Below are 24,283 nucleotides of genomic sequence, written 5' to 3'. Positions count from 1 at the left end.
AAAGAGGAACTCCTCTCAAAGCCATGCTGAAATGTAAAGAATGCATCTATGCAGGGAGGGAGAACTAAGCATTCCCCTGTGTTCACAATGTTGGGGTCTACAATGCATGAACAGAGCTGTTGTCACCGAAAGAATTTAAATAATGTCCCCAACCTTTTGTTGTTTAGTCGTTTAGTTGTGTCCGACTCTTCGTGACCCCATGGACCAGAGCACGCCCCAACTTTTAGCCACTTACTATGTAGTGTTTTTTGAATAGGAAAAGAAAATCCTGGTACAAAAACTGTCCCAACAGATCCATTGCTTTTTACTACTGTGGTACTATTGCATCCATACCAATGCAATGTTTAAAAAGAAAAAAAATGTCATATCATATTGCATAGAAACAGAAACGAATGTGGAGGAACACTGGAATTCTTGGTGTACATTTAATTGAACTCTAAGCACACTACCAACCCTCAGTACTCTGGAATTCCCACTGGATCAGAAAATATGCTGTAACTTCACTCAGGACAAATGATCACTTATCATATTCTTCCATACTGAAGAGCCATTGTTGGTTCTAGAAATTACCCAAAAAGACATGGCCTTTGAAAACATTTTAAATAGCTGTTTTGAAAACTTAACACTTGGATTATGAATGATGGCTAATCTATGCATTTTTATGTGATAAATTTATAGAACTTTGATAATTAATGATCTGCATGCCAAGGTTAATACCCATCTAAAATATTTTAATATATAATTATGTAACTGAAATTTGCATATGTATAGGTGAATTCACATTCAAACTTGTTCATGGAAGTTAGATTTGATAGAGTGCTTAAAGGGTATTCAATGGTTTGCCATTCAAAATTCTCAATTTATTTTATTACGCCTTGGTTTTATTAATTGTTCATAAGGATAGCTGTCAACAAGTTTAATATTTGTTTTATCTTTTTTGCAATTTGAAATTGTCTAAAGGATAGCATCAAAATCAACTTTTAGTATCAGTATGACAACTGGCAATCACAATCAGTGTGGCAGTTATAAAACAATTCCCGAAAATTCAGGCGGAATCAACAGAAATTAGATACCAGAAATGGTTCATCTTTAAAATTCTGAACTCTTTGGGGAAGAGATTTCCCATTAGTTCCATAGATAACTGCATTCATGTAAGGCATTTTTTCTGGAATGTGTGCACAATCCAACCACACTCTCCACTGCCCTTGGCTTTTAGCATCAAAATCTTTAACTGGGCCAGATGATGCAGTCATTTCTGAAAGAAGAATACAGCCAGCACAGCCAGTTAGAAAGGTTATTCAATTTCTTTAAAAAAGTATTATCTAGGCGTAGTCAGTATTTTATATTTCTACCTTCATGAACTGCCTTGGAAATGCCTCAACAGGTACCATCTAGTATTGGACAAACATCCTAGGAATACATGGTTTATTATTTGAATTGCTACCTAAAGTTGCAGCCATCATAAACATATAGGGATGTGAGTCACCTCTCAGTTATCCTATGCAATCTCACAGTGGTTAGACTGAAACATACAAATGGGTCACTAGAGAATTTTGAAAAGAGGAAATGAGGAGAGTTTAAGATCCATTGATTTCCAGTAACATGATACTTTTCTGAGGAGTATTTGATTTGTAATGCCTTAAAAGTGTTTTAGAAGTGATTTGTTAGTATTCCAACATATTTTTCTCTTTGTTCTTATGTGCCATCAAGTCACCTCCAATTTACGGAAACTGTATGAATGAGCAATCTCCAAAATGTCCTGTCCTCAACTGCTCTGTGGTTCCTTTAAGAAATCAGTCCATCTCATGTTTGATCTTCCTCTTTTCCTGCTGCCTTCCACTTTCCCCAGCATTATTAACTTTCCTAGGAAATCCTGCCTTCTCATGATGTGCCCAAAGTAGGGCAATCTCAGTTTCAACATTTTGGCCCCCAGAAAACGGATTTGATTTCATCTGGGACCCACTTGTTTATCCTTCTGGAAGTTCAGAGTATCTGCAAAGCTCTTCTCCAGCACTAGGTTTTTTAACCGTCCAGCTTTCACACCCATGTATGGTGACTGGAAATATAAGAATGTGGATGATCTTGATCTTAGTCTCAAGTGACATATCCTTACACTTTATGATCTTTTCCAATTCTTTTATTGCTGCCCATCCAAGTTTCAGTCTTCTGATTTCTTGGCTGCAGTTTCCATTAGGATTGATGATTGAACCAAGTTATACAAAATCATTAACTATTTCCATTTCTTCATTGTCAACACTAAAGTTGTGTAGTTATTCTGTAGTCATGATTTTGATCTCCTTATATTCAACTGCAGTCCTCCTTTGACACTTTCTTCTTTCACTTTCACTAAAAGTCATTTCAAGTCATTGCTGCTTTTTGTTAATAAGATTGTGCATATCTTAAATTATTGATGTTTCTTTCACCAGTTTTCACTTCTCCTTCACCTGAATCTAGTCCAATTTTCCATACAACGTTCTGTGTGTGCACTGAAGAGATAAGCGGATAAAATGCACCCTTATCTGATACCTTTGCCTATAGGAAACCATTCTCTCTCTCCATATTCTGCCTTAATGGTAGCTTCTTGTCTAATGTACAGGTTATGCATTAGGACAAACAAGTGCTGAGGCACACCCATTTCTTTCAGAAAAACCCATAGCTTCTCATGATCAACACAGTCAAAAGCTTTGCTATAGTCTATAAAGCATGGACTGATCTTCTTCTGAAATTCTTTGGTGAGCTTTAGCTATAGCCTTTTCACAGCTGATTGACAGTCTCCCTGGGACTTAGGGAAGAAACAAACTAAATGGTCTATTTCACAATTAGTAAAGGTAAAGGTTCCCCTTGACATTTAGTCCAATCATGTCCAACTCTAGGGGGCAGTGTTCAGCCCCGTTTCCAAGCCATAGAGCCAGTGTTTGTCCAATGACAGTTTCCGTGGTCACGTGCCCAGCACAACTAGACATGGAACACCATTACCTTCCCACCAAGGTGGTACCTATTTATCTACTCTTATTTTTACATGCTTTCAAACTGCTAGATTGGCAGGAGCTGGGATAAGGAATGGGAGCTCACTCTGTCACATGGATTCGATCTTACGACTGCTGGTCTTCTGATCTTGCAGCACAGAGGCTTCTGCGATTTAACCCGCAGTGCCACCACGTCCCTCAATTTCACAATTAAAGTAAAGGTTCCCCTTGACAATTTTGTCCAGTCGTGTCCAACTCTAGGGTGCGGTGCTCATCTCCGTTTCCAACCCACAGAGCTAGCGTTTGTCCGCAGACAAACCAGAAGCTGGTAAAACATCAACATTTCAAATATACATTGCTTCAAAATGTTATGCAATCAGTTTGCAAATAAAACCTGTGTTTATTTCCCAATGATCAATCAGAACACAAAAGCAACATAACCTCCAGAGTTGGTGAAATCTTGTGTTAAAGCACCAGAAAGTTCTGCTGGTACTGATTAAACTATCTCTGTGTTTTTCTTTTCTTTGATATGGGTAAACATGTTTAAGGGTGGCAGGGACTTATCTTTCAGCAGGGACATGCAAGTACTGTACAGTTAGAAAGAGATCTCACCTTGCAGTGAAACTGCTACTTCTGTAAAATCTTTTTTTGAGTATTTACTGATCCAGTTATTGTGAACAAAGATGTATGTGGTAAAAGGATGAATTCCTTCTTTTATTACAATCTTTTCTAGGAACCAGTCATCTAAAAGACAAGAAAATGTAATTCAACCAGTTATAAATTTTATTATACTTCATCCAATTTTTCCACTAAGTAAACTGACTCAAGATAGCCAACAACGTGATGAAAAACAAATTCAATAGAAACATTAAAACCATTGCTAAAAAGAAACTGAACAACAAAACTATTAAAATAATTAACAGTAAACATTCACTGCTATAATTGTGATATGTCTAAAAGATTATAAAATCTTTGCACACTGAAAGTACTATAGAAATTTGTTACTTAATAATGCTATTAATGGTTTTCAGTATCATAAACTCCAATATCTTTCTGGGTCATTTGGTCATCATTGGCCTATGTGACTTAGAATTATATTAGATTCAATCTTTCATGGCAAAGTGTATTCAAATGAACACATTTAAGGTTGTACACGTAAGGTTGTTCCACCTTAGAACTTCACTTCTGAAGCTTGTGTTTTGGGCCAACAAGTTGCTTCTTATTTATGGCATCCCTGATAGGCATTTCAGTGTAAGTGAGATGTTAAAAGAGTAGTTTCAGCATTGTCATGCCTGCATGGGGATGTGAACCCAAGTCTTCTGTTCCCCATCTGGCATTGTATCCATCAAACCGCAGTTGCTCTCAGTCTACTTTAAATATTTTTTCTATCTATGTATTTTAACACCTAAGAAAAACTGCTATGAGAGGTCATCCAGAGATTTAAGAATATTAGAAATGTGATGGAGGAGGTCCAGATTGTTCTCCCACCATGGTCATCTAGATATCTATAGTAACTCCAAGCATTAACATGCAGAACAAAATCCATCTTCATGAGATAGTTATTAGCCACAGCAGACTAGTGGGCATGCAAGAGAATCAGGTTGCTCTCTAATCCCTAATCTGGTTTGCTATTCTCATATTTTGGGTGCTGAGTATAGGTGGAATAGTGGAGCCAGAATTTGTGGGGCTGGAACACGTGTAGTAGTGATCATTAGGGATATTGTTTTCTTTGATCTCTTTGTCACTTTTTTGTTTTCTTGGTACAGCCCCTGAAGAAAGCCATCAACTGTTTGGGTCCAAACAAGTTAGGCAAGACTGAGGATCTTCACAGAGTTGGGCAAGTTTTAAACTGCAATACAGCTACATTTGTAACTTTATAAGAAAAAAAAAAGAAGGACCAAGACAAAAAGAAAACAGTATCCTTAATAGTACTTTGGTCTTTCTTTCATAATGGGATCCATTGGATGTTATTAGTTCCTTTTTTGTATTTTCACCCCAACAAATTTATATTCCTTTCTCAGACAAAACCAAAGTTGGTACAATAAACATAGTTGCTAATAGGGACTATACTGTAGTTTCCACAATCTTCACACATTCTTAAACTATTTTGAATTTCTGGCTGTAGTTTTATCTTTCTCTAAGGTAATGGGACTTTTTGACTTGCATTTAATGAAACATCATCTCAGCCCACTACTTGCATGAAATGAAATAGGCTGTTGCCTAAGAAAACTCATATTGTTACAAGCCATCTCTCTTTGACTGCAAGTCCAAATTGGCTGTCTAGGTGTATAAGTTTCTGGTGTGAAAAGACTTTCTTTGATGTGTCTGCTTCAGAACTTCCATCTGCTGAAGATGTAAGTCACTATCGTGGGTAGCTTCTTTCTTAGTTAGTAAAGGTGCTGCAGAGAAAACTTCAAAAGATGTGATGTAATGGCATGTCCCCATTTCAGGATGCCCGCATTGCTGGTTACTATTTTGGACAGCAGCCTTTTTTTCTTCTTGCAGCTATAGATTAATAGCCACAACTCTGATGTTTGTTGCAATGTGTTCACTATATACAATATATATGTTTACTTTGCGAACAGTACCTTTGTTTAAACTTTTAAACCCTACAAGTACTTGGTTCAACTTCCCAAGATGAACTGCTTTGATTTTGAAAACATCCACCTGTAATTTGAAAAAAAAAAGCATTATTGGTGGTTTAGGGTTTTAATATCCAGGAGGAATAGTAACTATATGTAAACATTCAAAAACTTTACTTGGAAATTTGTCTAAGTATACATGAACATCTCAGCATAAGATATAGTTTCCTGTAAGACAGCATTAAAAAGATGTGCACAATAGATAATATTTTACATCTATTACATCTATTCCTATCCAATTTGTTTTGTTCCTTATTCATACCCACTGCTAGAATGCAGCTCTAAGACTTTTCTCATGTTGGAATTCATCCCATTGAAAGGGTCTTTGTTTTAAATAAATGACTAGTAGGAATTTGCAGCAAATATTAGAAAATCATATGGATTAAAAGTGTATTACTTCCTTAAGTGGTTTAAAGCTCTAGTTAGCTACTTCACTAAAGCATATGTTCTAGAATGAAATAAATAAAATCAGATAATCTATTACTTTGATCTTGCAATGTGACCTTGATATATATATATATTTTTCTGAAGCATTTCACATTGGATTGGTCATTATTTGGGTACTGTACTATGTTACAGGAAAGCAAATGTTCCTGACCCAGGAAAGGAAATATAGTCCTTTACATATTTGCTTCTTCTCCACGTACAAATCTTTTCTATAATATTTGAAGGGCGAAAACCACCCTTTTCAAGTAGGAATTTTTCTGTTGAGTTTCATGCAAAGTTGCATTTATATTTTTGCTCTGTTTTATTATATCTGGAAAAGATATGGAATCTGTCAGTTTTAACTGAGTAGACCAACTGAATCAATAGAACTCACATTATTTCTGACTTTACCAAGTTTCCATAGATTAAGTAAATTTGCCCTGGTTGGGATTAAGAGTTGGATTCAAGTCATTGTATTTTATTGCTCTTAAGTACTGTTAGCCATCCTGCATTGTGTCTAAATTATGGGTGATAGGAGTATTTGGCCAAGAGAGCTGAAATAACTCAACAATTAATCACAAATATACTTTATGATTTACAAAATATATGTGAAAGCTCTTGGCTAGAGATGGGGGCTTCATATTCATATATGATTATGAAGACCACATTTGAACTCACAAGCACATTTCAACATGTCTATCAGTAATCTGGCCTTTCTCATCAGGGTACTCATAAACATGTCCAAAACCAGGCTGCAGGAAAAAAGATGACATGTCATAGAAATCTTCCCCCTAATGATGAGTTCTCACTTGGACTTTTCATTTATGCCATTTGAGAGGCTTTGCAAGGAAGCAGGAATCCTAACAGAGTCTAGTTATTAGGGACAACTATGTTATTTCCCTTCTGCTGACATAACCACACAACCAGATTCTGGGCATGTTCATCTACTAGTCTTTTAGCTATCAGTTTGTTGAAGAATAGAAACCAGGTAGATACTAATCAATTACCTTTAAATCCCATTGCTCTCAGTTTATCAAGGAGAATTAGTAACTTTTTAGCACTCTCTTAGTCAACCCAGTGAGGCTAATAAGAATTTAATTTGCCTCAATAATCTATTTAGAACTCATGGCAAAGCTCACAGGAATTTCTAGGCATATGAGATGTTTTGGAATGGTTTATCATTGCTACCTCCCAATTTGTTTCCATTTCCTAATGGGGAACTGAACTCAGGTCTCCTCAGACCTAGTCTGACACTCTTACCTATTACACCACACAGGTTTTCACAGGCCAATGTGACACCATACAGTTAGGGTACTACTATACAATACTATACAATACAATTGTACTGTAGGATATATGAGTATAGTAATACATTACTATATGATTTTTGAAGTAAATATCCTGGCCTAAATCTAATTACCAGTCTCAACTACAGTACTCCTACTAATTCGCTTCTTTAACAGTGAGTCAACATTAGGCATATCTCATTGTTTCAATGGATCTACTGTGTTTGGGGCTATCAGTTGGATTCAGTCCTTTATGTACCAGATGAAATATAGTATTACAACATATGCAAATACTATTGTCTTTCTTTCTTTCTTTCTTTCTTTCTTTCTTTCTTTCTTTCTTTCTTTCTTTCTTTCTTTCTTTCTTTCTTTCTTTCTTTCTTTCTTTCTTTCTTTCTTTCTTTCTTTCTTTCTTTCTTTCTTTACCTTTCCTTTGCCAAATGTAACTGGGCCTCTTTTATTAAGGCATCGTTTCCCGGAGTCACCTCTGTCCCCTTGAATACATAGGTAAGCATTTCCACTGGCATCACCTTTCTTTTTGTCTCCAGTATAAATACAGATTGAGTATTCCACAACTGAAGTAAATAAAAGAAATATATATCACTGTAATGAGAAAAACCTTGAGACTGTTTGTCACTGGTTATAAAGTAAGATTTCATACCACTCTGCTCAGTTGTTATACAGTTTTATGGATAAGCTACCTCATATAGATATATATATTTATTAACTAAGGAAGAGACAAATCACATTTAAAGATGTGCTACCATACACTGTTGTTCTGGAGGTTATTCTCATATCTGTATAAAAAGGGGTTTTTGCCATAATTACTTCACTGACCAAGTTGTGGCATTTTGAGTCAACCCTTTGAAATTGTTGCCAGAAAAGAACTGTAGTGAAAGACTGCCTGTTCCCAGCCCTTCTAACATACATGAGGCAGAGAAAATGGTGGGTGAAGAGAGATCTTTTATGAAACCCATGTATAATCTCAGCTAACTATATTTTGCCATGTCAGATATAAATCCTAAAATGTATTCTTTGAGAAACTTGCTCATACACTACTGAGTCATAGAGAACAGATTTTTGAATGTACAGTATATATTAAATGTATATGCTACTACAGTTCAAAAGTAGCAGCAGTATTTGTAGTTGTTATATTCTTCCATAGCTAAAACTCAATGCAACACACATAGGGTTCTCAAGAATCTTGCATCCAAACACATGCAGAGCTTCCACAAGTTGGGTATATTATATCAGGCCATGTTCTGAAGAGGGAAAAAACATTTCCCACTAATTGAGATGTATAGGAATTTCTCTCTTCAAGGATTATACCTCATCTCCAAACACAGCTTTTAGAAGTTGTCTTTTTGATGACAGTTCTCCAAAGCCTCCAGTAATTATTCAAATCTGTGTCACAAAATCAATTTGTAGAGAAAGTGTGACCTCCGTTTTCTGTCAGCAGTTTGCCAAAGGGAGGGAACTTGCCTGCCTCCCTGCCTTAGAAGGCTCCTACTGTTTGAACTGCAGCTGAGTACTATACTAGGCATTGAAGAACATACAGATCTGTAGCAGCTTAACCCTAGCTAAGTAGGTGAGGAGGGCCACTCCTGAGGAATAGCCATCTCCACCAGGTCAGCATTTTATACACTGAGCAAGCTGTCTTTCAGCTGCTGCTGATTCAGGATGGGGAGAGCTGCTCTTGTTCTGGTGCTTACATCACAAATGGGAATAGGGAGACTTGCACCTTTAAAAGTTCAGGGGTGTGCAAAATGTATCAGTTGATTTTTGAAACTGCTACAGCTCCCTAGTATAGCTAGGTAAATACTACTGGATAGCTCAGTAGTTTAGGTTTTTGTCTGTGGAGCCAGATGGTGAGAGAGTGATGCCCCACTGTGGCTCCTTGACAGGGGCTGGTCCATAGGATCCCTTCCAGATTTGCAGTTCTAAGTTTACCATTCCCTTCTTCTGGGGGAAGCTCTGGGATTGTGCTGCCTACCCAAGGCCACATAGGGCGGCCCTTCTCCCAGGAGGCACAATGGGGAATTAATCTCCCAGGCAGATCTCTAAACCACTGAACTCTCTAGCCAGCTCACTGACAGAAACTGTATTCTAAATGACAATGAGAAACATGTTTATTTTACATGCACATGCCTGTAATAAAACTTTGGGAATTTGGGGCTCAGAAATTAATATCAAAAAAATATTCTGCATTATGTTAGAAATGCAAAACATCATCTGCAGTTTTGCTCTGGAAGAACATGAAGGCCTAATCCTGACCTACCAAATTCCTGTCACTGATAAAAAAATCTTGCAGCCATCATATAGTAGCAAATATAACAAGAGACTCATTTTTCCTCCAAAACAAAATGCTACAACACCTATCCAGAACGAAAGTGTTACTCCTATTCTGTTAAATTCTTTGTTAAACCAAGGCAGATACAACATCTTTCTCCTCATCATTCTGCAGTGATTTTACTGTCTGATTTAGACACCTCTGAATAGATACTACTGGCAGAAAGCTTTTACATAGGTGTCAGAAGGCAGGAAAATGATCATCTAACAGAGAATGTTAATGGACCATGCAAAAGCTAAAGGATACTTTCACCAACACCCTACTGCTTAGTACTCGTACAAGAATTTGTCAATCTGAGTGCATATCAAGTGTCTGTGATCTGAATCCATCAACTCAAGTTCTAAACTCCGTAGCAACAGAAAACTCATTTGCTTCAGGGTCTATATGATAGTCTTAAGAATAGTTGATGCCTATTGTATTGCCTCTTAATTGTCCCTTTCTAGACTAAGTTCATCCAGCTCCATAAAACTTTCATCACAGGGCTTTGTCTCCTGAGCTCACTGTCATCTTCCTTGGACATGTTCTAATTTTTGAAGCCCTTCTTAAACTGTGATACCCACTGTACTTTAAATGATACTTGGTGTAGTGGATAGCCCAAACGTCACCTGTCCGTCACTGCAGAACCTTGATGGGAGAGCCAATAGAGAGACCAGAAGGTGGGGCCAGAGAGGAGTTTGAGGAGTCGGGAAAAAGGAGAGAGAGTGCTGGAAAGAGGGTTAGAGAGCTGGAGGCTTGGGAATTGGACCAGGATGGTCAGAGATAGCTAGAGTTAAAAGAGTGATTTGAAAGAACCAAACCTTGTTTAATAAATGTGATTCCTTCCTGTGATTTATACTGCAGTTTCCAACTGATTATTAACCCCACCCTGTTCAATAAACTGATTGTGTTTTGCAGCATAAGTGTCCAGTACTTAATTGATGTTAAAGAAATAACATCTGGTGGCAGCGTGAAGAGGAGGAAGGTGTGTGAGCCGTTATGAGGACGAAATAAAGCAGAGGCCACAAAGGTGAGCGCCACACCTGGCCTAATGAGAATAGAGCTGAACTATCACTTCTAGTGATCTAGATGATATGTCTGGTGATATAGCTTAGAACAGGGTAGATAGCAGGAGTCTGCCAGACGTTTTTGACCTATAACTCCCCTCAGTCCTGGCCAAACTAGGTAACTGTGAAGAATTTTGGAACTTGTGAACAAAAATGTAGAGGACTTCTGTTGCACATACTAGCCCCTCCCACCAAATCTCAGTCCTTCTAGCCATAAACATTTTATTGTTGAACTATGCTTTGTAGGAAACCCATTATTAGAAGAAATCCCCAGGTGTCCGAGAACGGGCTGGGTAGGCGGCGCGGGGAGGTTTCAAGCATCGGGGACAGGCTGGGGGGTGAATCGGGGAGCTTGAAGCCTCTCCACGCTGCTTACCCAGGCCGTTCCCGGACTTCTGGGTATGCAGCGCTGGGAGGCTTCAAGCTTCCCGATCCACCCCCCAGCCTGTCCCCGGAGCTCGGAAGGGAATTGTCGGCAGGGGACGGTGGCTTCGGGGTCCTTCCGAGGCCGCAGCCCACTGCCGACATTTTCCCCCAGCTGAGCAGCGGGGCTTGGATCCGAGCCGCGGCGGCTACCCCAGCCATGGCCGGACTCTAGGGAGTCCAGCCATGGCTGAGGTAGTCGCCGTGGGTCAGATCCAAGCCGCGGGGGGAGAGAGAAAATTGGAATGGATTAACCGGTTTTCAATGCATTCCTATGGGAAATTGTGCTTCACATGTTTTCACATAACGTTTTTTTTTCTGGAACCAATTAACATCGTTATGCGAGGCACCACTGTATATACTATCATCAAGCCAGATGTCATTCAGCCTGCATCAGTTTTTTCTCTACCTAAATTCAGAGCCTTGCTTTTGTATCTATTGTGCCTCTTCAGAGAAAGAAAGATGGGCTATAAATAAAGTAAATAAATAAATTGAAATTCATTTTGTTAGTTTTTCTTCCATTTTGGTAAAACTGATAAGCATCCTATATCCACCATTATGCACATAATTATTAAAGAAGGAGGAAGAGGACAGGAACAGGTCATTGATAAAGGTGGAGAAGGAGTTTTAGGTCAATGTTAAAAACACATATTTTGTGTGTTGAAGTTCCCCAGCATTGCCAAATAAAATTGATGGGGCCATCTGAAAGCCTGGAGAATTCATGAAAATCAGCACCAGCAATTCTTAGTTACAGTAACGGATAGCTTAACTCAGGATAAAGCAGCTTCCCATGTTTTTATGTTTGTGTATTGAACAATGTTTGCTGTGGAATTCAATCCCAGTGGGTCTTGGGCAAATGCGTACATATTCTGAATTTTAGGCAATCACTTCAAATGCATCTTTTTATACACAGCTTTTCCTGAAGGATAACTCAACTTTTTATACTTGTTAATCATATGATGATTTAGTTCCATGTCATTTTGTAATTTGCAATTCATAATGAACTTTGTCTATATAAACATTGGTTCAAGGGCAGAAACCTGCAGCATCTCTTTGTCACTTCTCTCTAGAAGTGACCTGGAGTCCCTGATTGGTATCTTTTTATACAAACTATAATCTACCTAAGGTAAAGTATACATGCACTTAAAGTAGCATCACTTACCCACATTTTATCACCTTGTCTAAAAATATATTTTGATGATCTTGCTGAAAGGTTCACTGAAATCAACTTAAAGGTTTGGGTGGGCTACAAGCACGCCTAGTTCTCTGTGCTTTGCTTGTTTTCATATTTGAATGTTGTGGGGGACAGACTGTGTCCCCCACAAACAAATATAATTTACTCCCAAAGGAGATTATACATTTACATTATAAGTTAACGGGAGGAAGAAAGCAGCACAAAAATATTTTGAGTCCAAAACTGGCAATGACATCGTTTGCAAAACACACACAGACAAAACTATTCTGGCTGCTGATTTTAGGAAAAGCACTCTCTGTAAATCAAGTAAATGTTACAACCAATTTGTTTATTGCTATCCTTTGCTGCCCAGTGTGATATAGTGGATAGAGCAGTGGACTAGGGTTCCAGAGACCAGCTCTTGAATTCCCTCTAGGCTATGGAAACTCACTGGGGAAGGGGAAGTATTTAAACTACTCCTTAAATTTCTCATTTACTTGAAAGCCCTATTAGGGTCATTATAAGCCAGTTCTGACTTATAACATAACTCATTAAGTATCCTTTGATGCAATCCCTGTTCTTTTTCAACAGGACTTGCATTCATACACATTCTCATTAGGCTGAACTCTTGGCAAACAGGAATATCTGATGTTTGTGCTGTCATGCAGGAGCCCTCCTATGCCAGCAAAGGAAGCATTCCCATTTTATTTGTTAGGGGGAAATTAGGTAACATGAGGCCTGCTACGTCTGATTTTGTGCAGGCATGCTGGAGCATGCATTTAGGATGATTTTCATGCACAGAATATTAAAAGCCATTCTATAAATCCAGTGCCAAATGTCCATGTGCATCTTCATTAGATTATTTATTTGCAACTGGCAGTGGATGCATTGGCAGAGGTCCACGGATTTGTCCCTAGAACTTGCTTACTTTTAATAGATTTATGTTAGCATTCCACCACCGCCCCTTCTCTTGATGTATTCGTTGCTGGCAGACTGCAGGAAGCCGTGAGGGTCTAGTTTTGTGCCCCAACAAAGTAAATGCTGCAACTGCTGGCAAGGCATCGCCTTTGGCCGAAGCAATTGACCCTTGCTATCCACCCGGGATAGAGCGAGACTGCATTTAAGTCTCACGAGATGTTGTGCGAGAGGCAGGAAAGCCCTGGGTACTTAAAGGGCTTTCCCCCTTGCACTGCCTTCTTCCTTTTTCGGGCTCCCACCCGCCCTCCCTTTTTCTAGTGTGAGTTTGTCTGGTTGCCTTTCAGGGGCCAGATAGGAATTTTTGACCTTCATCCCGATTGGCTTATGGATGGGGGGATTTTTTGCCTATCCCACACTGGATAAGGGTTGTTGGCATTTTGGTGGTTTAATTTTGGTCACACAGGCGGGTAGTGCAGAAAAAACAAGTATTTTCGGTGTGTCCCGATTGTAATCTCTGTTAAGCCAACAGCGCATCCCACTTCCCAGCACTACAGATCGTGCAATTACAGTGTCTGTGGCGGGAGGATGCGCTGGGCCACTTCTGGACCAACAGTCATCAGCGAAAGATGGCTTGAGGTCTGGGGGTGTTTTATTAGTGGCTGGCTGGATTCTTGCTGTCTGGAGACCACGGGAACTTGGGGGCAGGAACTCACCCATTTATTGATTAAGGGCTGTCTGCATAACCCTGCCTTTCACCTGTTTCCACACTACAGCAGGCCCCCTCTTTTGGCAAAGAATTGCCATTATCGTATTTTGATGTTATCAATAAAGTGGCCCATATTTAATCCATATCTTTGTCTCGCATCATTATTCCAGGGTTGGGATAGCAAGAATAAACAAGTCCTTTATTCCACATTGTATCACCTGCTGTATTTTTTTCAGCATTTTTTTAAAAGCAGGGTGCATTTAATAATACATCCATAGAAAAGCAATTGAAAAGGAAACCAGTTTGAAGCATTTAGATGCATGACAAAATACAGGGCAAATAGTGTGGAAATTTTAGGTTGCAGCCTTACTCTTACCTAGTCATAAGCCCCATTAAAGTGAGGACACGTACTTCACTTTACTGTCTACTACTACTTTACAAGTAGACCGGCATATGGCTGAGCTAAAATGAGGCATCTCCAGCCATTTAGATACTGGCTCCTCTGATTAGGATATGTGGGAATTTGAGTTCAGCAACATTTGAAGCGGGGAACTGTTCCCCAACCCTGCACTGTAAGTTTGCAGTTAAACACTCAGATCATGTAATTTCTGTTCAGAAGTTAGCCCATAGATTTCAATAAGATGTTCTCCCAGGACACCCTTAATAGAAGCTGCTCGTGATGAACTCAGTAAAAGTTACTTCTGAATAAATATCATTGGGACTTTGTGAGACTGGGGGCAAGAGTATAAAGGCCCTCGCTAGAGTGTTGTCCTCCCTTAAAATGGAACAGGAGGTACAGACAAACCCGCCTACACCGCCCATCGAAACTAAACAGCGGGGAGTTGGAGCAAGAACTTTTGAAAACAACAGTGGCCACACAAACGGAAAGTGAATCGGCGGGAAGAGAGAAAAAAGGGAGGTCCGCTGTGGAGGCGGGAATGGGGGATATAAAAGGACATGTTGACCCGATACTGGGGGGTGGGGGGTGGGAGATAATATGGGTGGAAGACCCATGGACCGGTAAATGGGAAACAGTAAGGGTTCTTCAGGAGAAGGCAGACTACCAGAGAGAAAGGGGTCTGCCACAACGTCCATCGTATTGGGGGGAGTCTGAGGCCCGGGAGTGGTGCAGCCGCCTCAAGGAAGAAAGGGAAGCTGTATCCTGAGAGGAGCGGGGATGTGACATGGCGTTTAGAAGAAGTCGGGAAGAAGGGCCACTTATTGGACCCTGGACCCTTCTACGAGGAGAGGAGGATGCCTATGGGGCGGAGAACTGAGATGACGAGACCATCCTGCTATTAGACCCTGAGAGTATGGTCCACGACTTTGAGGACAGTAACCCATTTTTGAGGGGACCCTGGGATTAGTTGATTAACAACCCCTTTGTTAAAGATGTTTGGATGCCCTTGCTAGACCTGTTGGCGATGAGAGAAAAGATAGAAACTAAGGTTGCACAGCAAGATTTATTGTTAAATGTTCCAATAAAAACTAGTCATGTTTTTACAACAGACTTGTCTCCAGAGTTTGAGTTAAACACCGAGAAGGTAAAGCTTGAACCCTCACAGACAGTGCTGTACAATTATGAGAAGGGATTAAGAAACATTTTAAAATAATGTAAAATGTTTTTCCCTCATATATAAATTAAAAGCAGTGGGTCAGAAATGTTTAATGCAAACACTTTTCCTTCTTAAAAACATTTGCCTTTCAGATTGAGTGCTATATAACAAAAAAGCAAGGATACAAATATTATGGTATTTCATGAATTCACTCTTCTAATAAATCTGATGTACTAAAAACACAACATTAAAGTGAGAATTTTAAAGGTCAAATTTACATTGAAATTGAAATGTAGATGAATGTGATAATTAAGAAAAGTTTTGTCTACATATACAGTATTGCTAACAATGATGATTATAAAATATATTTTAGATTACATTTATTTAAAAAGTCTAAAAATGTGTATATATAAAATTTTGTCAACTATAGTTTGCTTTTCTTAAATGCCATTACTTTGCAAAAGAATAATAGGTGAAATATTGTGGTGATTCTTTTAAGCTGTGCTGCCTTTCCACTAAGCACAGCTTAAAAGAATGTGAAGAATTATTTCTCCCTTTTTTCTCATCTGGGTCCAATAAATTATGTGACTCTCCTATTTAAGCAGAGGTGTGCAAGATAGCCCACCATTTTTAACAGTTTCACTATCTCTATTCTACCCCCTGTTGCTCAAGCTGCAAGCAGTTTTACAAAAGTAAACAAGGAGAAAAAAATTAAGTGCCTTAGCAAAAAAATATGCTGCTCCCATTTACAACTGCATCTTTCCTGAGAAAAACTAAACTCAAAACTCCCCTTAAATGTAGTTAATGTAATACAATCTATTAAATGATCTATTGTAAGAACTATCAGAATTGTTATTATAACTTACTTTAATTGTCCAAATAGAAAAATTATTTGATGCAGAGCAGAGTCTGAGGATTTCAAGGAAAATTTTACTCTTCTAATTAGGTGTGCAGCAGCCCATTCTGCTCCCACCCAAAAGCTACTCTTGTATGAGAAAGTCCTATGGAGAATGATGTGGGATGTGGCTATTGAGGATGCACTGGCAATGGAAATGCACAAAGATTCCTCCCTTTGGGTGAGTGCATGTAAGATCAAGAATTTGGGACAGTCGTATTAGGAACAGCAACAGTCTTGTGACAGCTTAAAGATTAAGAAGTGTGAGCTCAAGGGCTTTCAAATTGCTTTGAAGCTGCGGGGAGTGGTGGGCTACCATTTTCCCGCACTGGATAAGTGTCAGACTTGGGGGAGGCATATTGTACCTTGAGTTGTCCTTCATGATAGTGCCTTGTTTTTAGCTAAATGGGATGCACCTGTTGAACTAGAGTCAGGATATGTGGTTAAGCAATGTGAGCAACAACCCTGTGGAATGGTTGCAGTTGTAGTGGCTGTGGCAGGAGGTGACTGGATTTCCATCTGACTCTGGTGGCAGGTCAGCAAGGAGATGGATTCAGTGGGAAAATGGGAGGGCCAGTGTATCTGCATATTTCCCCTAGTGGGAAGTGCTCAAAATGGTGAATGCAACAGTTGCACTCTTAACTCAGGAGCTGTGGCACTCACTTCACCACAAGGAAAAATGAGGGGTTACATAGTGGCTCCTCCTCATGGTCCTGTCATCCCACACTCCTCCGTGCCCCCTCATGGGGATAAGGAGAGTAATTGGCTGGCAAACATATCAGCTAATTGTGTTCCCTATGCTCAGGCTAATGAAGCCTGCAGCTACAGACAGAATAAAGTTGTAGCCCATTGTGTTCCCAATGTATCATGTCAAGTCTTGCTAATTATTCCCCACAACAAGTTGCCGTGGTTCTTTCTTTTCAGTTTGCATATTTTATTGGGCGTACGTTTGCAGTTCACTAAACCTTATGCCAAATCCAACTTGTTAGTTTTTAAGGTGCCTCAAAACTCTTTTCTAGTTTTGCTATTGTTGCAAGGACTCTGCGGATCCTGCCAACTGTTTACACAATCCCATGTAAATCCTAAATAATAGGCATATGCTTCAGATTCATAAACTATTTGGAAAATGAAGTAAATCAGGGATTTGAGTGGGGTAGATCACAGTAACATTAAGAATGCCACTTAATCTATATAAATAGCATGGCTCCTGGTAATGGGGGAAGAAGGAATGAAGAAAACTAAAAAGCTTTAGTCACACATTAGAGGTTGAGCAGTAGTTGATGGCACTGAGTTTCACCTCCCCATCCCAGCTAAGAGTATTTTAACTCCCTCATTTTCATGTTTTCCTGCTGCTTAAACAAATACTTCAAAAATTTTGGATACATAACAAACAGGATGGCCATAAATCAGCATAAAGCAAATCAGTTGTGATTTGCAACACAAGTAATCCAGACAGAATTAAAGTGCATGGCATGACACACACACACACACATCCCAGTAAAATATGCCTTAATGGAAACCCCAATAGTCAGTAGAAATGACATTTTAGAAAGCATGGAAAGGATAGTAACATTACATGAGCATACTTGCAATGTGAATTGTTTCTAAGTGAATGCACATAGGTTCAGGCTGTTATTTCCATACAACTGACTACTTTGGGAGAGTGGTGCTGGTAAGGGCAAAACACTGAACTCTGCAGTCTAAGGTCAAAACTAGAGGTTTGAAGATTTGTATTTTTGAACTACAGTTCCCAGAATTCTCCAGGCAGATATGCACACCTTTAGTCAAAGCCAATCCCTTGAAAACGTACACAATCAACATTAGCTGTGTGGGAACATACAAAGTATTTTGCCTCTATTTTAAAAAAGCAGATTTATCTTACCAGGCAGAGGATCCTGATTGGAACAGACCGCTGGCAGTTCAATACACTTCTCTTCATTGGGTTTGACCCAACAGTCAAAATTTAACCACATCTCTTCATTGGTGCCCGTATGTTTCATATGCAACACCACCAAATGCCAGGGCTCTTTAAGTTGTCCATATGGACCAGATACCCGAATCTTGTAAAGGGATCCAATGTTTGTCAGCTTGTCCTGAGCAAGAGAGAAAACTGTCAAAGCACTCTCTCACTCTCGCTCTCTCTCCCTTTTTAGCTGTATAACATAATTTGCCTGTCAGATAGAGTTAATGTCTTAACAATTTCAGCCACCAAAACAATATGACAGTTTTACAAGTCAGAATTTTCTCACAAGTACAAATAAGTTTTGAATAAATGATTAGCACAACAGATATTTAAATAAATGCTGAAGTCCTGGTGAATTTCTTCTATACGGAGTAATATTCATATGTTTGAGAGAATTATACTGATCTAATGAGAATTCAGTATCAGTTGGTTCTCTAGAAAATGGTTACTTCTTTGGAAATTTCTAGAGAATGGAATATTTTATGTTTTTTTGGTTATGCATGTAACATATTAACTTAGAAATGCAAAGTGTGAGTGCCAGAAACACATGTTTTGAAAAATGAGTATCATGGGTATATGCATAAAAGACTGGCGTTTGCTATAGCCTCTCTCTGCTCAATATACACAGTAAAAGCCAAACATACCCAGTTTTACTCTGCATAAAAACCATTAAACAATCTTTGGGATTTAATTGTGGATTTGATGACTGGAATGATGGAATCAGGAGGGGAAATCTCACTCCACGTTATAGTCTCCCATGTGCCCTCCCAACTGGCTCTGGAGGGGTGGGGAAGAAACTGGCAGGGAGGGAAAGATGAAAAAAAAATTATGGCCACCAGCAAAACACTGGATTTAGCCATTTTATCTGGATTTCTTCTAAGAAAAAAAAAGATGTTTTCTCCAGTGAAATCCTAGTCTTCAATTTTTTTTAACCATGGGAGGCAAGATGTGACATCCTTGTGTAAACTCTATGGATTATTTGTTTCAGCTCAGTGAGTGGGGGAAATCTTAGGAAGGAGTTGTGATCCAAGATTTCAGATAAGAAAGTGCAGGAGAGCTGGAGAGGCAGAAGGTACAGTTTCCCTGGAAGATGAGTAGACTTTGTCTAGAGGGGTGGGGTATAAATTCAATAAAAGTTTTTTAAAAAAGGCCCTTATCACCTTAGACAGGTTTAGGTAGTAGAATTACTTTGTGCAGTAGGGGCCTTGGAGGGTGAATACATATGGTGATGTATTTGCATCTGCATTTGTATTTTGTTTTAGGGTTTTAGAGACCTTATATTTGGAGCTGATTCCTTTATGTTGTGGATGTCCTACCTCAATCAATAAATATTTCGGGGACTTTGTTCTCTTTTGGCTTCAAAGAGAGATTTGCATTCTTCCTTATTTCCATAACCAACTCCCGCTCTGGTTCTGGTGAAAAGAACTTGAAGTGTACAAATTGTAACATCCACTTTGGATTGCTATATCACTATTATTGTTTTGTTATGTAAGTATATATTGTATATACTGTACATTTTTGTAAAGTTTGTGTTTGAAGTAATCATGAGATGATAGATAGATAGATAGATAGATAGATAGATAGATAGATAGATAGATAGATAGATAGATAGATAGATAGATAGATAGATAGATAGATAGATAGATAGATAGATAGATAGATAGATAGATAGATAGATAGATAGATAGATAGATAGATAGATAGTCCCACAGAACTAGAGAGTGTTACACCAGCATCTGTCATGTGTGGTTCTGCTGGCTAGAGATGAAGGGAGTTGCACTAACATAATAGGAATTCTTGGACCTAGTTATAATCTACAATGGGAAAATTAACAGGAAGTTGTCTACTATTGAGAAGCTTAGAAATGTAGGACTTTGCTATTCTGGTTTAATGAGAGGCCATGTTGCAATGACAGTAACAAAGGGTTAGTAAGGGAGCAGTGACAGTAGTAAAAATTTGGAGGAATACATATTTCCTTACCGTGCTTTTACAGAAGAAATTCCATTGTAGTCAATATAGAAGCTGAAGCAAGCAGAATAAATGCTATCACCCAGTATCTCTGGGCACCTGCCAGGCCCAACACTTCAACTGGACCCAATACTAATGGTTGTCTTGCGTATTTGAATTTCTGGCCTAGCACTCAAAGTAGTATTGGGCAGGCACATCTAAGCATTGTTTTAATTTCCACTAGAATTGTAGCAGGTTCAAGAGTGATTAAAGGAAGTGCTTCTTCACACAACACATAGTTAAACTGTGCAATTCAGTGTCACAAACTATAGTGGTGGTTGATGACATGGATGACTTTAAAAGTGGATTAGATAAATTCGTGGAAGTGCTTTAACCAAAACCCTTTTAGTCTTGGAGCCATCCCTGGGAGGATGAAGACTAGATGGAAAATTGAAATATTTGTAGCCAACAGAATAGGTTATAAGATTTGGTCTCCATGTAAATGTATCCTCAATTTGTTTGGAAACATACTTCCATCAATCATATTTAATTGTTGAGGTCATTCTTCGATATCATCTCCTAAAAATTGTTATAGGATTCTGTATAATATATTGAACAGGCTCAATGATCTCTGGGCTATCTTACATTTTCAAACACAACCTCACCATCACCATCATGCACATATATTTCCTGAATCAATTTTGCTGGGTTACAGCTTTATACATGTCTAGGTAATATTGCTTATTCTCAATAAAAATAAAACAAAATGTTGAATTACTTTCATTTGTGTTTCCTTTCCTGAAAGCTGAAATGTCAGTGTTTTCTGATTCTTGTCTCCACAAAAGTTGAAAGTTAGGTGTATGGGATCAATTTCAGCATTCAGGTCAGACCCAGTGATGTCCATTAGCCATAAACCTGACGGCTTCTTCTTGATTTCAAGCTGTTTTGAACAAGAGGTCACTTTACCTTAAAGGGATTAAAGACAAAAACAAAAGGTTGACATAGTCAGATGCGATCTATGAATAAATAAAGGCAGAATAAACAAATTTTAAAGTCACAGATTCCACTGAGAGAGCTATACATGTAGTTAACTTGCACAATTACTAAAATCAATAGAACTTAAAACTGCTTCCTGTTAGCTGAATTTTAGCCCACTGCTTTGTTGGTGTGGTTTGCAATAACCATGACAACAGTTCACTAATATCACATCAATACAGTTACTGCAGCTATTCTCTAGGAATTAACATCCTAATGGTCTTCCTTTTCTATAATTCTCAAATTTAGAGCTCTTCTAATTGATGCCAGTTTGGTTTCCCTGCCTTTACTAAAGTTAATTATTGACAAACAGGCAGCATCCTTCAGAGTCCTAATTAATTTTTCTTATAGAGGGCAGCAATGTCCCCCAAATTCCACTAAATCAGTCGATCTGTTATCTTCTGCAAACACTCTTCAGTGTGAAAGACAGGTGGAGATAACAAATGGCTTTGGTGAAATGCACTTGAAACTAGGCCATAAATAGGAACGTGCTGTGCGGTACTACTGACAAGTGAACATATAATAAGGCAAAATCTGAATGAGAGACGTTTGTCAGATCTTCAGACAGCGGTGCTAAAAACTCTCTGTACAATTCTGTGCCTGCTTACTGCCTAATCATTAACTCCACAACCATGAAAAAAGGATTGGTAGAGACTGATATAGTGTGCATAACGGTCACGTATGTGTCTTCTATGGCAGGGTTCTTGGGTCTTATACAGCTGCATGAAAGACAGCCAGTCAACAGATTCTAGGCTCGGTTATACAGACATGGGACAAATATGATTTGAATAAACTGCAGAAGATCTGAAACTGCTGTCAAAATATACAGCAAGGCTATATTACAGAATCTACATCCACATTAAGATAAGAAGCTTTCTCCATTGGTATATTTTTTTATATTGTTATTTGAATAAGATACCAGTCATCACTTTAAACGAATCTAAAGAATCTCATGGACTTTATGGAAATGAAAGCCAATTGAGAAACTGTACAGTTCTTATGGCATGCATATATAATGATATGTGGGTTGATTATAAGTAGCTTTTTATGAGAAAATAGACTTTTAGAAAGGGTTTTTTGATCAATGTGGCCCTAAAATGTAAGCTTCAGACTTTGATTATCTTGTAATTCCCTGGGTTGATTGGGGGATCTTTGGAGTCTCTTAGGACAGAAGCCCATGCTCTGATCTTGACAGAGAGAATAACCAGCAGCATCTCATCGTGTCCAACAAGCTAAAGGCCTCTAGCGAGCACTCGTTGCAACTTTAAAAAGTTTAGATTGTAAAGTTCCTGCATGTGATCATACATATAGAAACCTGACTATAAGGGGAAAGGAGAATTGAGAAAAATGTAGCAATGTCCACAGGAACCACTCTTGGCTCCATGCACACCTGACTTGTTTCAGACAAGCTAGAGGCAGGAAAGTTGGAAAAATTCAATTTTTGCACTTTTTGGATTATACATGAATAGATTTATTGTTATTCATATCATTTCATACTTCCCTAAATTTTGCAGTGTGGTTCTCAGCTCAAATAGAAACAAAAGCAAAATAAACAAAACAAAAAAATAATAAAACGTACAATAGGGAAAATAATATTGTGTAACTGCACACACAATGTGCCTGATTGCACAATGGATTGCTGCAGTTCTTTGTTAGAGGGCAAAACACACAGCACATTTAGGATGGTATAATTTTGGTTTGTAATCTCAAAAATAGACTTCTGCATTGCTCTCTACATGGGGCTATCCTTGAGGCTGATGCAGAGACTTAAACTGGTTCAGAATTCAGCGGCCAGATTGATAACTGGAGTGAAGAAATTCCAGCACATCTCCCCCACTCTGGCTGCCCTTTATTGGCTACTGGTTCATTTCCATGGTCAACTTCAAGGTTATGATGATAACATTCAAAGCCCTAAATGGTTTAGAACCTCGGTACCTAACAGAACACCTGATCTCAGCCAGGTTTGTCTGTAATACCCATTCTTCACAGGCATGGCAGTTGAGGGCCTTGACCCTGAAGGAGGCCTGAAGGGAAAGAACAAGAAACCAGGCCTTCTTGGCAGTTGCCCCCGCCTATGGAACAACCTGCCTATTGAGATCTGCCTGGCACCTTCACTGGATGGCTCCAAAAGAGCACTGAAGACCTGGCTTTTCGACCAGGCTTTCCTGGAGCATTAAGAACTCAGCCTCCATTTTACCATCCTTTTGGTCATCCTCTCCATCACCCCTTTTTGCCACCTTCATTACCATCTGTTTTAATTTACCCTATTTGGTTATGTATTCATTTATTTTTATTGTGTTTTAATATTGTTGCTGATATTGTTGTTAGCTGCCCAGAGTGGCTACTTGTTCATTTCCATGGTCAACTATTTCCTGGTTGCTGGAGGCTGCGGGATATAAATTAAATAAATAAATAAACAAATAAATAAATAAATTTCCTTATACATTAAGCCAGTATGAATAGGATAAATATAATTCATGCTTTGAGATAAATTATATCCAGAAATGTTTACAGACAGAACAGACTGTCTTTGTAGATGTGTGTACACATATAAACAAAATAGCCTAAACTGAATAGCAAGCCCTAGCTTAAGCAGATCATCTGAATGAATTGCTGAATGGGTCAAATTGAATCTCACTGCTTCAATTTATTTATTTATTTTTTAAAATTATCCCGCCTTTCTCCTTCAAAAGAACCCCAGGTGGCCTACTCAATGGGTCTACTCTAGCTGAAGCTAGAACTTGGATTCAAGCTAAAATGTCTATATAGGGATTCTTTTCATGAAAAAATGCATTAAAAACACTCTTGTGTTGCCATCCCCACACCATTTTTATCATATATGAATATGGAATCCTGACATCATGATTCATTTATATGAAAAAGTAGATTGTAATCCTCAAAAGCTCACACTGAAATAAATTTGGTACCCTTAATACCATACTATTTAAGAAGG

The 24,283-nt window shown here is 38.6% G+C and overlaps 1 protein-coding gene across 4 annotated transcripts in view; it reads right to left on the bottom strand.

Annotated features, from left to right (window-relative positions):
• RP1 (RP1 axonemal microtubule associated) overlaps positions 1-24,283 on the bottom strand; it is a 276,632-nt gene that overhangs the window by 46,515 nt on the left and 205,834 nt on the right. For all 4 annotated transcript variants that reach the window (XM_072998925.2, XM_078393749.1, XM_020795975.3 and 1 more), the window contains 6 exons: positions 21,074-21,261; positions 18,268-18,478; positions 7,747-7,895; positions 5,555-5,633; positions 3,579-3,710; positions 1,074-1,255 (listed from right to left, as the gene is read on the bottom strand). In XM_072998925.2, the coding sequence (XP_072855026.2) occupies positions 1,074-1,255; positions 3,579-3,710; positions 5,555-5,633; positions 7,747-7,895; positions 18,268-18,478; positions 21,074-21,261 (941 nt within the window). The remainder of the gene's footprint in view (positions 1-1,073; positions 1,256-3,578; positions 3,711-5,554; positions 5,634-7,746; positions 7,896-18,267; positions 18,479-21,073; positions 21,262-24,283) is intronic.

The sequence above is a fragment of the Pogona vitticeps genome, chromosome 4, assembly GCF_051106095.1.
Source record: "Pogona vitticeps strain Pit_001003342236 chromosome 4, PviZW2.1, whole genome shotgun sequence".
Lineage (NCBI taxonomy): Eukaryota > Metazoa > Chordata > Lepidosauria > Squamata > Agamidae > Pogona > Pogona vitticeps.
This window is presented reverse-complemented; position numbering and strand designations above follow the sequence as displayed.